A 15,765-nucleotide genomic window follows, 5' to 3' on the forward strand; every position below is an offset into this window, starting at 1 on the left:
CATGAGCTCCAATTCACTCCAACCTTTGCTGAAAACCCTCCGACATCCCAGCATGAGGCAACCATAAAGGGTTGTTACAAGGAGGAGGGAGAAAAATTGTTCTCCTTAACCTCTGAGGATAGGACAAGAAGCAATGGGCTTAAATTGCAGCAAGAGTGGTTTAGGTTGGACATTAGGAAAAACTTCCTGACTGTCAGGGTGGTTAAGCCCTGGAATATATTGCCCAGGGATGTTGTGGAATCCCCGTCATTGGAGATTTTTAAGAACAGGTGAGACAATGGTCTAGACAATACTTAGTCCTGCCATGAGTGCAGGGGACTGGACTCGATGACCTCTTGTGGTCCCTTCCAGTCCTGCGAGCCTACGATAATCAAAGAGCTTCACCTCTGGAATCAGTTCCCAACCAGACTGTGTTACAGCTCCGCTACTGGCTGGAAGGGAAACATTTGGCAGACACTCACTGCATCCACACTACGCTACTTTTGCTGAGGTTAATCTATTGGGGAAAATTGTGACTATGTTCCCCTCTGGGGTCAATAGGGTTTGTTTTGGATGTACTGAAGGAAAGGTAAGGAGTTAATGTCTAGATCTAGAGTTACAGAGGCATATTTATTATAGGTTTCATCCCATGTTAAGTAAGGACATGCTCATATTGCTAGGAGAATGGGGAAGCGGTTATATGGTGGCTACTTCCTGACAGAACAATACACACTGACAGCATGTAATCTCTGGCCAAGTTCTTGAAATGACCGGTACTTGGATCGTTTATGTGGGTCACAATTAGCTAAATCTCCCTAAGCAATTTATTCCAGTGCTTAACTACCCTGACAGTTAAGAAATTTTTCCTAATGTCCAACCTAAACCGCGCATGCTGCAATTTAAGCCCATTGCTTCTTGTCCTATCCTCAGAGGTTAAGGACAACAATTTTCTCCCTTCTCCTTGTCACAACCTTTTATGTACTTGAAAACTGTTACGTCCACTCTCAGTCTTCTCTTTTCCAGACTAAACATGTAAACAAATCCAAATCCAACAGGATTAAGAAGGTCTAAAAACCCGAAGACTACATGCCTTCAAATTCCTCAGATCTTCTTTCTAAAGCAGGGAGTTATTGTTCCCTTTCTCTAAAAATCTCCCCTACAAATGTATCTATTCTCCCTACCATCTCTGAAAGAATGCACAACCCTAGTCAGCTACCAGACATCATTAGTCAGAGGATTAAACCTCCCAGTTAGAGAAAGATAGATATGAAAGATGGTGAATTGGGAGGTAAAAGCACCCTCCAGTAGAGTCCAGGGGTCACAGCTCCAGTGCCTCCTACCTTTTCCCATGAACAGGAGAGCTAAAGCGATAGGATTTTTGCCAGTTTCAGTGTTGCTCAAGGGATCTAAGCAACAGCAGAGAAATTGAGCAGAATCTAGTCTGTTTTACTTGCCTACTGCTTGAAGACTATGAGCAACAGCAGATGCACTAGAGATGATGGAATGGTCAGGAAGCAAGTTTACATTGGTTTATATCCCAGTCACATGTGGAACATAAATCAAAGACTATGAACTTTCTTTTACTGAAAGATTATATTCTGCAAATGGTTCATCTCTCTATGCTCTTATACAGGAGCCCATCATCATGGTATCTGAGCAGCAGCCACGACTGAGACTTTGTCTACACCAGCACTTTGGTCAGCAAAATTTTTGTCAGTCAGGAGTGTGGGAAAAAAAAACCCACGCCCCCGACCGACAAAAACGTCGCCAACAAAAGCACCACTACGGACAGCTCTATGTCAGTGGGAGATGCTCCCCCGCTGACACAGCTACTGCTGCTCATAGAGGGTGGCTCAATTATGCCCGTAGCAGAGCTCTCTCCTGCCGGCACAGGGCGGCTACACAAGAGACCTTACAGCCATGCCGCTGCAGCAGTACAGCTCTGTCGCTGTAAGGTCTGTAGCGTAGACACACCCTAAAAATCTTGCTCCCTCCCACAGCAAGCGGCAGACAGATGGTTTGTTCACCAAGTTATTACTGAACACAGACGAGTGGGAGTCTGCATTTGAGGTAGAGCGGTGGGAAAGCCTGGGTGAAAGGTTGGATTCTGTGTTTCACTTTAAACTCACTGAGCAATGAAGCAGCTGACCAAAGAGGAGCTGGGATCCTCTGCTCAATGGGGAGCCAGTGCAGAAAGCAGAGAATGAGGGGAAGCTTCCCCCTCTCCAGTGGTGATCAGGGCTTCAGAGCCCCACATTTGTAGCACTGTGCGTCCATATACACTATTTAATAGGCTAATACTTGGCACTCACACAGCACCTTTCAACCACAAATCCCACAGTGCTTTACAGATGGGGAACCAAGGTACAAATGTAAATGACGTGCCCATGGCTTCAGTCAACTAAAATCCAGTTTTCATGAGTTTCCCAGGCCCCATCTGCTAGATCACAGCTACCCATCCCCACCCCAATCAACATTTGCACAAGGGCTTTTGTGACTTAAGACATTCACACTGCAGTCCTACATAATTTAGGTTCTGTGAAGTTTTGGGGTGGTGTGATGGGGTGTGCTCCCCAGACAGGTCCTGAAGGGGCTAATGTGGGACTGAGAGGCCAATTATGTTATCTGGGTGCACCTGGAGAGAGAGCCTGGCTTAACTGACCATGAAACTCAGGAGTAGACTGGTCAGCATAAAGCCAGGAAGTTGAGTGCAGAAGAGGGCTGCAGTGAGGGCATGTGCAATCATTCTCTGGGAGCAGTAAGGTGATGAGTTGGAAACCCAGGGGGGGAGAATAGCCCCTGGAATCCTAGCTTCTGAATAAAGGGTCAAGCCAGAGAAGTTGTGGGGAAGAACACCAGAGAACGTTGAGTCGGAAGAAGCCTAACGAAAGAGCAGGAAGGAATGGCACTGTGCAGACCATGGCTGCTGGTTACAGGGTCCCTGGGCTGGAACCCAGTGTACATGGAGGACCTGGGTTCCCCTACCAGCCACCAGGAAAGTGGCACAGGACCTGGAAACTTGGAACCAAAGACCATCTGAGGCAGAGTCCGGACAGCTAGTCCAGTGGGATTTTGTTACCCTAGCAGGGGATGACTATATAGTGACCTGGCTGGAGGGCCGAGTCATGAAAAGGAAGCACCCCAAGTCCCGGAGAGAGGGGGGGGGAGGGACACGGTGCAAGCAAGTGATGGAAAGGAGCACCAGACAGGTCAAGAGATAATTCCGAGACCCAACCACAAGGAGGTGCACTTGCAGTGAGCAGAACACTTTAACAGGTAGATATAGTTCATGCAGAAGACTAAACAGAGATATGCTGTAGGACTGAAAACTATACAATGTGTTTACGGTCAAGCGTCACTTGTTTCCACATCTTAATTTGCAAACAACAGCCAGGAGCACACTGTGGTAGCACTAAGGTATTTCAATTAGCCAGGAGCAGTTTAGCTGGGCTGTACTATCAAGAGTAAGTAGAAAGCTGGGGCACACATGTTGCTGTGGACTGGTCTGTGAGGGTGCTGCCAGTGGGGCAGGGCAGGGCAGGTTTTTCAATCCTGAAGAACCAATACTGGAGGTTTCTGACCAGCAGATTAATGAGATACAAGGAGCTGTAGAAATGACACTGCAGCTGTAACTGCACGCTACCTCAACAATTTTTTGCTTAGAGATGATTCACCAGCAAAGCTGTGGCCAATAAGCATAAGTAGACGCAATCATTCTGTGGCCAAAGAATATATTTTTCTTTGTGAAAGGCAAAGGGGCTTATGGGAGTGCACACAATTTTGTGTGCGTGGGGGTTGGGGGTGTTACTGCAAATTTGGGGAATACTGCAGTTTAGTTAGGGTTGCTCTGAAATGCACACAGGAGTTTTTGATGGGGGATAAGAATGATTTCTACAAGTGCTGAAGTCAACAGGATGACAATTTAAAGCACTGAACTTCATTTTGCAACACTGAAGAAAAGGGCCAATAATTACAGCAGGGGCAGCTTTTAGGAAGGGACAAAAGGAAGTGAGAGAGGCAGCAAGAAATAAGAAGCTGGTGGGGGAAAAAACAGGAGTCATTTTGCGGTTTCCAGCAGGAGCCAATTAACATGAAGTCTACTTAGTTTCACAGGAGTTCAGCTGTGCCTGACCCAGGGCCCTCCTCCCACTTTTTTAATTTTACAGCCACATTTTCCTGGTTATGAAGATGTTTGACCCCCTCTCCCCATTTCTCTCTAAATTTTTCCCACACAACTCAGGATAGAGAAATTGATCAATACATATGGTGCTGGGGAAAGTACAGAATAAAAGTGAAATGGATTAAAACAGCTGTTTAATCTATTCCGGTTAGAATCATCACTTTATAAGTATCACAAGAAACAGCTGTAGGTGACAAAACTAAATCTCAGAGAAGTACATAAAAAAATATAGTATACGAAACTGACTGTGTCCCTTTAACACCCAGTAATTACAAAGTTGTTTTGTAAGTACAACTTACCCTGACATGAAAGAGCTCCCCCGCACCTTCACAGTCATTTGACGTAATTATAGGGGTATGAACATGCACATAGCCATTATCCTGAAACAGAAAGCAGATAGAAAGTTGCCAGTCCAAGGATATTATGTGTCAAATCCAAGGAAGATTTCAAAATGCACAAGTCAGGATGCATCTACCAGCCCAGGACCAAAGACAACATGTGTAACATTTTAGAATCGCTTCTACGTTATGTGAGAGATACCATGGCATGTGCTAAACACTAGCTGGATTTCTGGAGCATGCAAATTTAGTGCCTGATGCTTCAGTGTTCACACTATAGAACAAACCCTGCAGAGGGGTCTATAATCACAACAATTCTACCATATGAATAGAGAGCTCCATTACTTACTAGTCCACAGTGCCAAAATCTCTGTAGGAAACAAGTATTTACATCTGAAAGCCTGAGAGAAAAATAAAGGCCACTCAGGCAAATGAGACTATGGAAAGAGCACATTTAGACTGTAGGCAGAAGGGACCACTCTTCCTGTACAGCTCCTAGCACAATGCAGCCCAACTGTGGTTGGGTCTCTTGACACAACAATAATAAAAATAATGTCAGCTCCACATTATTTACATATGCAAACCCCTATGAGTGCACCTATGCAGGGCTCTAGGGGCCTTTCAAAATATAAACAAAAACACACACAGCAACTTCCCTGAAACAGGGAGCAGAATACCCACCCCTCCAGCCATAAATCCCATCCTTCAGCACATCCTTCCTCCCACAAACAGCCTGGGAAAATAAATGGGATTTGCAGCCTGCCCTAAATGTCAGCAAATTGGGGCTATCTGAACCAAAGAATTGGGGGAAGGCAGGGACACGTGAATTCGAAAAGTTCAGGGCTGGTGTACAATACATTTTACAAGAAGACATTTAAAGTAACAGGTAGGGAGTAGAGTTTCTAAAGGCCAGTGTAATTTATGGCAGCTACCACCATTAAGCTGGCAGCAGAGTGCATTTCACCTTAGCAGACTTCCTCCCTGATTTAGGAAATGCCTGAGAAGTAGGGTTCATCATAAGGGTGCCCAGAACCACAGTGTCTCCCCCCCCCCACCCCCCAGAGACTTAGCACAGTTTCCATTATCAAACTGCAAAAAATATTATGGTAACATCAGTGGCTCTGCCATGAACGCACAGCAGCAGTGGAATTCAGAGCTCAGAGGAGATATTCATGCTGCATACGCTTCACTGGGTAGGTCTACACTGCAATTAGACACCTGTGGCTGGCCCATGCCAGCTGATTTGGGCTTGTGGGACTCAGGCTGCAGAGCTGTTTAATTAAGATGTAAACATTCCAGCTCAGGGAGCAGTCCAAGCTCTGGGAACCTCCCACTTCGCAGCCTGAGCCTGGACATTTACACCACAATCAAACAGCCCCACAGCCCGAGCCCCATGAACCCAAGTCAGCTTGCAAATGCCAGCTGTGGGTGTCTAATTGCAGTGTAGATATACCCCATGTCTAGGAGCATAGGGTCCTTAAGGCTAGGAGTATTCACATCTCACAGGTACTGAACTACCCAAGGGTAAAGTTAAAGGTGGGTTGCTAGCCTTAGACATCCAAAGCAAAAATTATAGCGTTAATCAGGCACTGTCAGGTGAAAAAGTCCTTGGGATAAGAGCATTTTTAAAAAATGAAAAGAAGCTTGGCCTACTACATGATTAGTTAAAGATCTACTGTTTACATTTTAGCTTTATGCTCTTTTTCATTTTCAGTTTTGCACAATGAAAACAGACTAGTTAGTTTCATTTTCCAGTTCTTGTGCACAATGCTGTAATGTTTGGACTGCAAGTACGGCATGGGAAGATTTGGATTCTTTTTTAAAAAAGGTCATTTCCACTGGATCACAAAGAAATGAAATAAAATAAATTAGACATGTTCTTATTGGTCTGAGCCTTTGCAAAAGCTTATTTTTACAAATGTCTAAGTTTGTGGCCAAATTTAACCTTACGTTCATTGTTTCTTTAAAAATCCATTCAAGTATCATTAAGCATCTAGCTTCAAAATATATATCACGTTAAGCAGAAGAACTCCACATGAAAAATATCACAATATTGAAAATAACTACAGGCGAGGTATTTGCTTTAGCAACAGTAAGATATAAACATCTTACCAGAATTTCATGCTTACTGGTAATTCTAACAGCATTTTCCTATTGCTCTTTAAAACCTCCTTCAGGATAAGATGTTCTTCAACATCCATCCACGTCTTCTGCAACCATCCGAAGTCAAACTATTGTGGGTATTGCCATCAAGTGGGCAAACACCAGTACTGACTTTCCTTAATGAAGTGATGATGTAGCGCTGTTGGTCCCAGGATATGAGGGACAAAGTAAGTGAGATAATATTTTATTGGACCAACTTTTGCTGGTGGAAGAAGAGCTCTGTATAGCTCAAAAGCTTGTACCCGTCCCACAAAAGAAGTTGGTCCAATCAAAGATATAACCTCACCTCCCTGGGCTTTTTCTTAACCAAGTCTGTCCTATAAGTAAGGCCACAAATGTGTCACTGAGGTGATGGAAATCACAGAATCCGTAAATTCCTTTGACCTCCGTGACACTTTCTGCCTGGGGCTGGAGCTCCCAGCCAGCCGCCCCACCCTGCAGTTCCCAGACCCCACCCTAGTGGGGACCCCCTGCAGCTGCCCAGACGCAGCAGGTGGCTGCAGGACCCTACAGCTCCCAGCTGCAGCAGGGGACCACCCTGAGCTACCAGCTGCCCCAGGGAGCCATGGGGACCACGTAGTAGCCCAGCCCCCATGGGCAGGGGAACCCCAGAACTCCCACTCCCCACAGCAACAGGGGACCTGAGAGCCCCAGCAAGAGTGGGTGCTGAATCCACCTCCCCATTTTGTCAGGGATATTTTTAGTGAAAGTCAGGGACAGGTCACAGGCAATAAATAAAAATTCATGGAAGCCTGTGACCTGTCCCTGACTTTCACTAAAAATATCTGTGAGAAAAACTTAGTCTTACCTATAAGCAGCTGTTACAGTACAGAAATTAACAGTAGCTTTAACAGGCACAATATTTTGATGTTAAAGCAATCCTAAAATCCATATGATATTGCACAGTACTCTCTTGAGAAGGCTATGCTTGGCTTAGTGATCTAAGTATCAGATTTGAAATACCAAGGCTCTCTGGAACTATACCTTCAAATTACAGGAGGTCTGATTCATCCTTTTATGACAGTAAACTGCCTAATAATCCACAGGTCTAGTTTTGGAGGAAGAGTGCTTGGCATGTAGTTTTAACTCACTCAAGCCATAGACTTTAAAGCCAGAAGGGATAACCAGATCTCACGTAGACCACAGGCCACTTGCCCATTAACCCAACAACTGAAATGAGACCAAAGTATTACAGCCCACAGGAGACTAGACCATAATGTGCTGCAGACAGACAACAGGAGGGATCCAGGTCCACAAGTGCCTGAGGCACCTGCAATGGGAGGGAAATGATTAAGTGAGATATATCCAGACAATCGTGGCAAATGACCCACGTCTTGGAAAGGAAGGTGAACCCTGCCCCTCCGATCATTGCCAATCTGAGCTGGGGAAGATTCCTTCTTGACCCCACAGATGGTGATGAGTTAGACACCGAGCATGCGAGCAAGAACCAGCCAGCAAAGCACCTGAAAGAGAGAACGTCTGGTGCCCCCTCAGAGCCTGGCCCTCCCCATCCAGTCTCCCATCTCCAGCTTGGGCCAACCCTGCTTGAGAGGAAGGAGATAAACAAAACAAAACCAAATGCATGGGGGGGGGGGAATCCCCTCCTGAATCCCTCTCATTGGCTCCAAGGAAACATATTGTATGGATCCAAGAGGGAGGCTCATTTTAAGACAGTGCTTTACAGGCAGCGGTAGTGAGAGCTAAGGGAGAACTCAAGAGCTCCAGAAGACTCATCACCCTTTTCTCCACTAACAAAGTAGGAGCTGTGGTCCGAGTTTAGGATTGGGAGCCAGGAGCTGACAAATTCTAACCCCAACATTGCCATTGTTTGTACGTGCTAGGTCACGTCACTAATGGCCACGCTTCCAATGAAGTGACCACCAAATTTGGGTGCCTCAGTTTCTGGGTATCCAAGCTAGGAGAACAGGGGCTTCATTTTCAGAGGTGCTGAGCATCCACAACTACAACAGAAATTCAGGTTAGGAAGCGAAGAACACAGTGGCGTGGCCAGGTGGAAAAAACAGTGGGAGCAAAGATTAAAAAAGGTGCCACCCCCTGGCACTCACCCGGCAGCGCTCCGGGTCTTCAGCAGCACTTCAGCGTCGGGTCCTTCACTCGCTCTGAAGGACCGCCCACTCCGCCACCTCAATGCTGCCGAAGACCGGAGCAAGTGAAGGACCCGCCGCCAAAGTGCTGCTGAAGACCCGGAGCGCCGCCGGGTGAGTACCAGGGCGTGGTGCCTTTTTTTTATCTACACTCCCCCTGACCTGCTGCCGAAGACCCAGAGCGCCGCCAGGTGAGTAAAAATTTAAAAGGCGCTAAGTAATTAAAAAGGCACCACTTGTGCTCGGTGCAGAAGCGGCCGCTGCCCCGCTCCCTGCCTAGCTACGCTACTGGAAGAACAGTGTATCCAACTGAAACTGCACTGACAGCTGAAGTGGAACAATCCATTACAACACAGGGAAAATAGGTTCCTTAGTACACTGTGTGTAGAAATCCGACTATTAGCTTTGAATGCTGCTGTTCCATGGAGGACTCCCAGCTCAAAGGGAACATAAACAAGTCCCATGGTAGAGCTGTAAAAGGAAGCAGTATCTCAAGAGACTGAAATGACTGCTCTTTACTCTGTATTAGCTGCTCTTTGCATGGACCTACCGATTTATTTCCTGAATCTTATTCCAGTTTTCTACAGTCAGGATAGATATAGAGACAAAAGTTTCTACATACAATGCAAGGCAATAATAACTGGAAACGACTGGTATTTGTTAGGAGTTAGTTTTTAAATGGCCTGAGTTCTCCTGCACGTCAATTTCTATCTGTCCTGATACAGTTATTGGATGTGTCTACCGTGACACTGCACCCCATAGCCATCATAGTGGTATGATTATGATATTTTATGACCTATAATTGTCATGTGAGGGGTCATTGGAAAAGTTATGATTTGCTGAATATGTTTATCATATTTGTATGCATGTATCATTTTTGTATCTGAAGTTGTGAATATTGACTAGGTATCCGTATCTCAAATGTGCTTACACCTTGGTGACACCCACTAGGCAAGATGTTTCCAGTCTACACAGCTGGTTGTGAAGGGCCTCTTCAACGTAATGGGCCATGAGAGGAAACAATAGCCCTTAGGAGCAGTTTATCCCCCGGCCTGGTGAGCCTTCCTGTGAACTTTTCAGCTATCTTATAAGTAATGGCTGCTATGACTCAGCAAGGCATGCAACCAGACCACATGACACTGAACTCCATATTGGTACCTGTATTTTTCCACAGACTGGGCTGGGAACTTAGCTGAGAACAAAGGGTTCCAACCATATGGAAAAATTATATAAGGTGGGGAGTGACATCTCAGGGCCTCACTCCCCACGCAAGAGAACACCTGAGGAACAAAGACTGAACTGGGGGAAGTGCTGGTCCTAGGCTAAAGGGATTTCTAGCCTGTGTATAAAAACTTGGTGGACTGCTTGTATCATCAGGCAGGGAGAGAAATTGCTAATTCAAATCCTATCTAGTATATTAGGCTCAGTTTGCGTTTTTGTTTATTTGCTAGGTAATCTGCTTTGATCTGTTTACTATCACTTAAAATCTTTCTGTAGTTAATAAACTTATTTTATGTTTTATCTTAACCAGCGTGTCTTTAAGTAAAATGTCTGGGAAAATCTCAGGTTTGGTTAACACTAGCTTGTTGTGCATATCTTTCCCACATTGAGGGGAAAGCAAACTATACTAATGAGTTTGCGTTACACAGATCCCTGTACAGTGCAAGGTGGTATAATTCTGGGTTTATACACCAGCAAGGGTGCAAGACTGGGGAGCTGGGAAATTGGCAGTTGTCTCCTGTTTGTCCTTGAGTGGCTTAGATAAAGCACTCAGGTAGCTCATTTGGGTGTGTGGCGCCACCTGCTGTCATGTTGGGTGATAACAGGGCCTGGAGATTTAAAATAAAAATGTATTTTATTCAAAAAACCTAGAAAGTGCTCAAAATTAAAACATTTCATTCGACCTGAAATGATTTTCATGACCTCAGGGGTCAAAGTATGTGGGGGAGAAAGAGGGAGAATAGTGGTAACACTTCCGGCCTCTGCCCACAAAACATAGAATCTGGAATAGTAAAGGTATGTCTACTCTGCAGCTGGGAGGCGTAGCGGTTAGGTGAGCGTAAGTACGTCACGCAGGGGTGGGGATTTTTCACACCACTGAGAGACGCAGCTATACTGATATAAGTTCCCAGTGCAGGCCGGTCCTAAGTCAGTGTCAGAACTAGGAACAGAACTTCAGAGACCCGATTCCATGTCTCCCACTGTCACCCATTACATAACTGCAATGGGAAGGTGGGAGTGTTATGTGGCACCATCATTTGTATATGTGAAAACACAAGTAACAAGATCAAGTGAAGAAGCAGAGCACCTTGAAAAATGAGTGGATCGCTGCAGTAGCTTCACTGCGTACCCTCAGCAGGGAGCTCAGTGTGTTGGTCCTGCATCGTAAGTGAGGGAACTGCCGGCTGTATTCCAGAGGTTGCCTCTCTCTTGGTTTAAAAGGGAACATCTAAAGAAAGGACAGGAAAAAACCAACCCTGAGAACCTGCAGTTAGAATAATTTTACAGATATCAATGAAATATTGTCACTGACTATTAAAGTTCAATAAGTGACACAAGTCAGAGGCAAAATAATACTTGTTATTTTTTTTCCAGTTTACTTTGTGGATTTTACAAAGACAGGCAGAAAGAGAATGAACCACAAGGGACAGATGCTGATCACTTTTGGAAAATGCTCAGACACCACCGTGATGGTGTCCATATAAGCACCTATACAGAATTAGAATTTCAACAGGACTGAGTGCCAAAGTAAGTGGCTAGATTTTCAAAAGAGCCCAGCAAGGTGGGTGCCAATCACTTTCTGACATCTTGCTATACATTTCACAGTGGCAGCAGAGCACTTTTGGAGATCTGGTTCCAATTGTGGGTGCTGAGCAGTTGGGAAATCTGGCCCGCAATTCTTTAGCAAATCCAGTCCTTAGTATCCAGTTAGTTTCACAGTTTCCTCCCCATGCCCAGTCTATTAGTCAGTTTCTCCCTTAATGAAAAGGCCCTTGTCCACATCAATGGGAGAGTAGAGAACACCTTAAAAACAGAGATGACTTTAGAAAAAATAGCAGAAAATACAGTTTGAAATGTGCTCTGTCAGAAATGGGAATATTTTGAAATTAGTCATTTTCCAAAAGGCATCCTGTGAGCTTGACTGTTAAGTGCAATAACATACCAGAGTATCACAGGGTCCTACTACACGAATATTTTCAGCTTTCAATTCCACATTTTGCATCCTATGAAGACTTTTTACCAGTTTCCCTTGCACTTCCACCGCGCTTCCAAAAGTCAGATCTCTGGAAAAAACATCAACAACAACAATGTATCACTATGGGCCTGACATAAAGCCCACTGAATTCAAGGAACCCATGCTGACTTATTTGGGTTAATTTAGATCAAGTCCTACGCTTACCGTATCTATTATCACAAATAGGCAGCTTGTTACAATTTGATTGCTATATTTTATTCACATGGCATGCAATATATCCCCCATGGAAAGAATCTGAGCTCAGCATGTGTGTATCTGAACCCCTGATTCCAAAAGTCTGGATATTTTAAATTATTTGATGTATAAACCACCAAGCTGTCCATCATACAAGAAATAAACTGCACAGGATCTTCTTCTGTAGCTGAAAATTAATGACGCCTAAATGTTTATTTTCATTAGAAGCAAGCTCTCCATGACTGATCCAAGATGAGCCCCAATGTCTGTTCATAAGGACAGGCCTCAAGGTTTGCCAGCCCCTTTGTGCTCTGTCTTGCGCTGAGCCTGCAAAAGTGGTGCCTCAGCTCACTGGCGCAAAAGGCAGGAAAAGACTAAGGAGCTTACAGAAGAGATCCGGTTGAGGAAAGGCTAACATGGCAACCCTAGCTTCTGGTAAGGTACAGCCTGACCTACACAGGAAGAATAAGCGGCATGGGAAGCCACACCATGGAAAAAACACTATGAAACCTGGCCCCAATGAATCAATAGGAATTTTGCCACCGATTTCAGTGGAGACAAAATTTCAATTTACAAGTGCCCCCTACTTCCTACTCCCTTCAGAACCAGTTAACCCAGCTCCTTAACTGATAGCTATTGAACCCACCAAGTGCAACACCCTCAGCAACTGCTGAACGCACTGCCCCTGCAGCACTCACATCCCTGCTGCCACCAGGCCTGGGAATCAATGCCCTTAGTCTAAGACAGGGTGCAGCTGAGCCTTACAACCACATCGTCAACCCTTTTCAGCCACGAATCTGCACAGAAATTTCTTTAAATACGTAAAATCTGCAAACCTATGTTCCAAGGTCGGGTCAGCTACAACCTGGAGGCTTTCCAAAGAACTGCCATCATTTATGTGTAGGAACAAAACCTCTTTCTGGGACCGGACAGAACGAACCCAGCCCTGGAGGAGGAAGAAAACAAAAGTTGGTGGTTGCCTTGTTTGAACTCAATCTAGTTATAAGCAGGACCCAACTGACATTGAGCAAGTCATTGCTCAGTGGTTTGAGCACTGGCCTGCTAAACCCAGGGTTGTGAGTTCAATCCTTGAGGGGGCCATTTGGGATCTGGGGCAAAAATTGGGGATTGGTCCTGGTTTGAGCAGGGGGTTGGACTAGATGACCTCCTGAGGTCCCTTCCAACCCTGATATTCTATGATTTCGAGCCTGATCCAACTCCCATTGGAGTCAATGGAAAGATTCCCTTCGGGCCCAATTCCAATGAAATCAGTGGTAGTTTTACTATAGATTTCAAAGCAAGTAGGAGTAGATCCTGAGGGAGAGACACCTCAACATTTCGCCTCAGCACAATTGGGATTCACCTGAGTCACCATGGAGCTGGGAAGATTAAAGTCAGTGACAGACTTTGAAGATGAAAAGCATTCCATAAATGCTATATCATTATGTCCCTTGTAAACACTCCTTATTGCAACAACAGAGACAATCAGAACACCATTCCTTCAAAGGGCAGTGTCATGGTAATTCTTATGTATTGTTATTCTTCACTGCTATGTACAACCATCTGCGGGAAGCCTGAAACTGAAATGTTTCCTAATTGGCTATTTGTCCATACCTACTGTGAACACGTACTGCCTTAATAAAGAGGCCAATATCAAGGAGATTAGGTCCAGAACGTAGGCTTTGTTTAAGGGAAAAAAATCAAAACCAATTAATATTACTATTATTTATATTATCATAACACCTCATCATGGACTAGAACCCATTGTGCTACGCACTCTACATATGCAGAATCCATAGAAATGTTTCACTGTTTTGGGTGGTTCTCAAATTAAAACAAAGTTTTCTAGCTGGACTTAAATTTAAAATTAAAAAATTGACAAAACCTTTGTTAGCACAGAGTTAAAGTTGCCTGGTGATAACATGCACCCTTCCAGAATGTCCAGTTTAGCAAAACTCACATTTGTGAAAACAAGGAAATCACAGAATTAAGATAAATGCCCATGAAACCTTGATTCTGTCCCCCTGGAGCTAGCAATAGTCCTTAAGAATTATCTTCATGCACTCCAGCTGCATTCACTGTGTGAGGTGTGGCTGTACTGAGTGGTGAAGGAATAAGATACAGCAGCTTAGAAGAGCTCTAATTGTGATACAAGGTGATCTGGGCCACTGTGGCCCTCTGGGGGTGTACGTGAGCTCCTCTTTCTGAGGCCTGTATGTGTGATCAAAGTTAAAAAATGCATATGAACTTTGGGAGATGTATCTCATTTCATCACTGTGTTATATAGGCTGTGTCATTAGAAGAGCCCAAAGATCATTAGCAGTGCAGTGGAGATGAGTGTGGCACGGAAGTTTTATTAAGGGGAAGCAAAAGTAGAGCATTTGATGGTATTCTACAGTTCAAGGTCTTGTAAAATGTAGCAGAGGCGGTGTTCAATTTGTGGAGCAGGCTAAGTATAGGGCGCTCCTGTTCCCTCTAGGGCAAAGGGAGAATGTGAGTATGTGTTACAGGCTTATTGGGGCATCACTCAAAGCCCCTCCTGCCATTGCCCCACGACTGTTTTTAGTGCACTAGCGAGACCAGAACCAGCATGGGTATGTTTCCTCCAGCTGGAATTTACATCTTCAGTTCAAAGGCACGCAGGCAGCCGCAGAGCCCAACCAGCTACTCTGCAGAAGCCTCTGCAAGAAGATGATCTTCAGAAACGGCAGAGCTACAGGAGTAAGAAGAACTTCACAGAAATGACTACGTGAATTAACAACATAAAACCCCCCACCGACCTGGACTTTAATATCACGATTCACCTCCTGGGCCCCTAGCGCCTCGCGGACCCTCAGCTTCGCAGCCTGCGCGGGCTTGGGACAAGGAGCAGAGGAGCAAGGGCGAAGAGCCAGGAGCAGACACCGGGCCCCAAACATCGCCGAAGGCCTGCCGCACCTGCCCCGCCGCGGCTAACAGCCGAGACCCGCCTCAGACTCTGCTCCCTCGCCCGCAGGCGGCGCGCCCCTCCTGCCTCCCGACGCCGCTCCCACGCCGGTCTCCCCGCGCCCCCTGCCGCGCCCGCCCGCCAGCCCCCTGCAGCCGCCCCTCCGGGCAACGGAAAGAGACTCCACGCAGCCTCCGCTGCCCTGTTCTCAGATGCCCCCGCCCTACCCCCAGGGCCAGCTGCGCCCCGCCCCGCCGCCCCCTATCTCCAGAGGGCTCCCAGGCCCAGCTGCCCCTACTCGTCCTGTCTCGCGGTGGGCCCTGCCCCGCGGCTCCAGGAGGCCAGGGCCCGCCCAGGCCGCCGCAGCCGCTCTGCCCGGAGGAGGGGGCGGGGGAGGAAGGCCCCGCGTAAAGCGCCCGGGGCCCCGGCCCGCTCTACCCACGTGAGGCCAAAGCAAGCAGGCGGCACCGCGCGCTCACGTGACCCCTCGCGGCCAAGGTCGCCGCAAGGGGCCTCGACGAACCAATCAGGAGGCGAGGCGATGTCCGGAAGTACCTCCCGTGGGCGCAAGGTGCTCTGGGAAGTGTAGTTCGCGGCTCAGAGGCCGGGTTGCGTGCGGGGCGGGGCCGCCTCCTGTGGAGACC

At 46.3% G+C, this 15,765-nt stretch overlaps 1 protein-coding gene across 8 annotated transcripts in view; it reads right to left on the bottom strand.

Moving 5' to 3' along the window:
* Positions 1-15,250, bottom strand: part of NARS2 (asparaginyl-tRNA synthetase 2, mitochondrial) — a 90,170-nt gene extending 74,920 nt beyond the window's left edge. For 6 of the 8 annotated variants that reach the window (XR_012157897.1, XM_073335722.1, XM_073335764.1 and 3 more), the window contains exons 1-5: positions 14,976-15,250; positions 13,032-13,141; positions 11,929-12,049; positions 11,074-11,214; positions 4,459-4,539 (exon numbers count right to left, since the gene is read on the bottom strand). Coding sequence is in view for 7 of the 8 variants with exons in the window: in XM_073335722.1 (XP_073191823.1) it covers positions 4,459-4,539; positions 11,074-11,214; positions 11,929-12,049; positions 13,032-13,141; positions 14,976-15,113 (591 nt within the window). In the remaining variant the exon portion in view is untranslated. The remainder of the gene's footprint in view (positions 1-4,458; positions 4,540-11,073; positions 11,215-11,928; positions 12,050-13,031; positions 13,142-14,975) is intronic. The other 2 variants (XM_073335741.1, XM_073335746.1) reach the window with 2 other exon arrangements.
* Positions 15,251-15,765: the final 515 nt, after the last annotated feature.

Source organism: Lepidochelys kempii, chromosome 1, assembly GCF_965140265.1.
Source record: "Lepidochelys kempii isolate rLepKem1 chromosome 1, rLepKem1.hap2, whole genome shotgun sequence".
Taxonomy (NCBI): Eukaryota; Metazoa; Chordata; order Testudines; family Cheloniidae; genus Lepidochelys; species Lepidochelys kempii.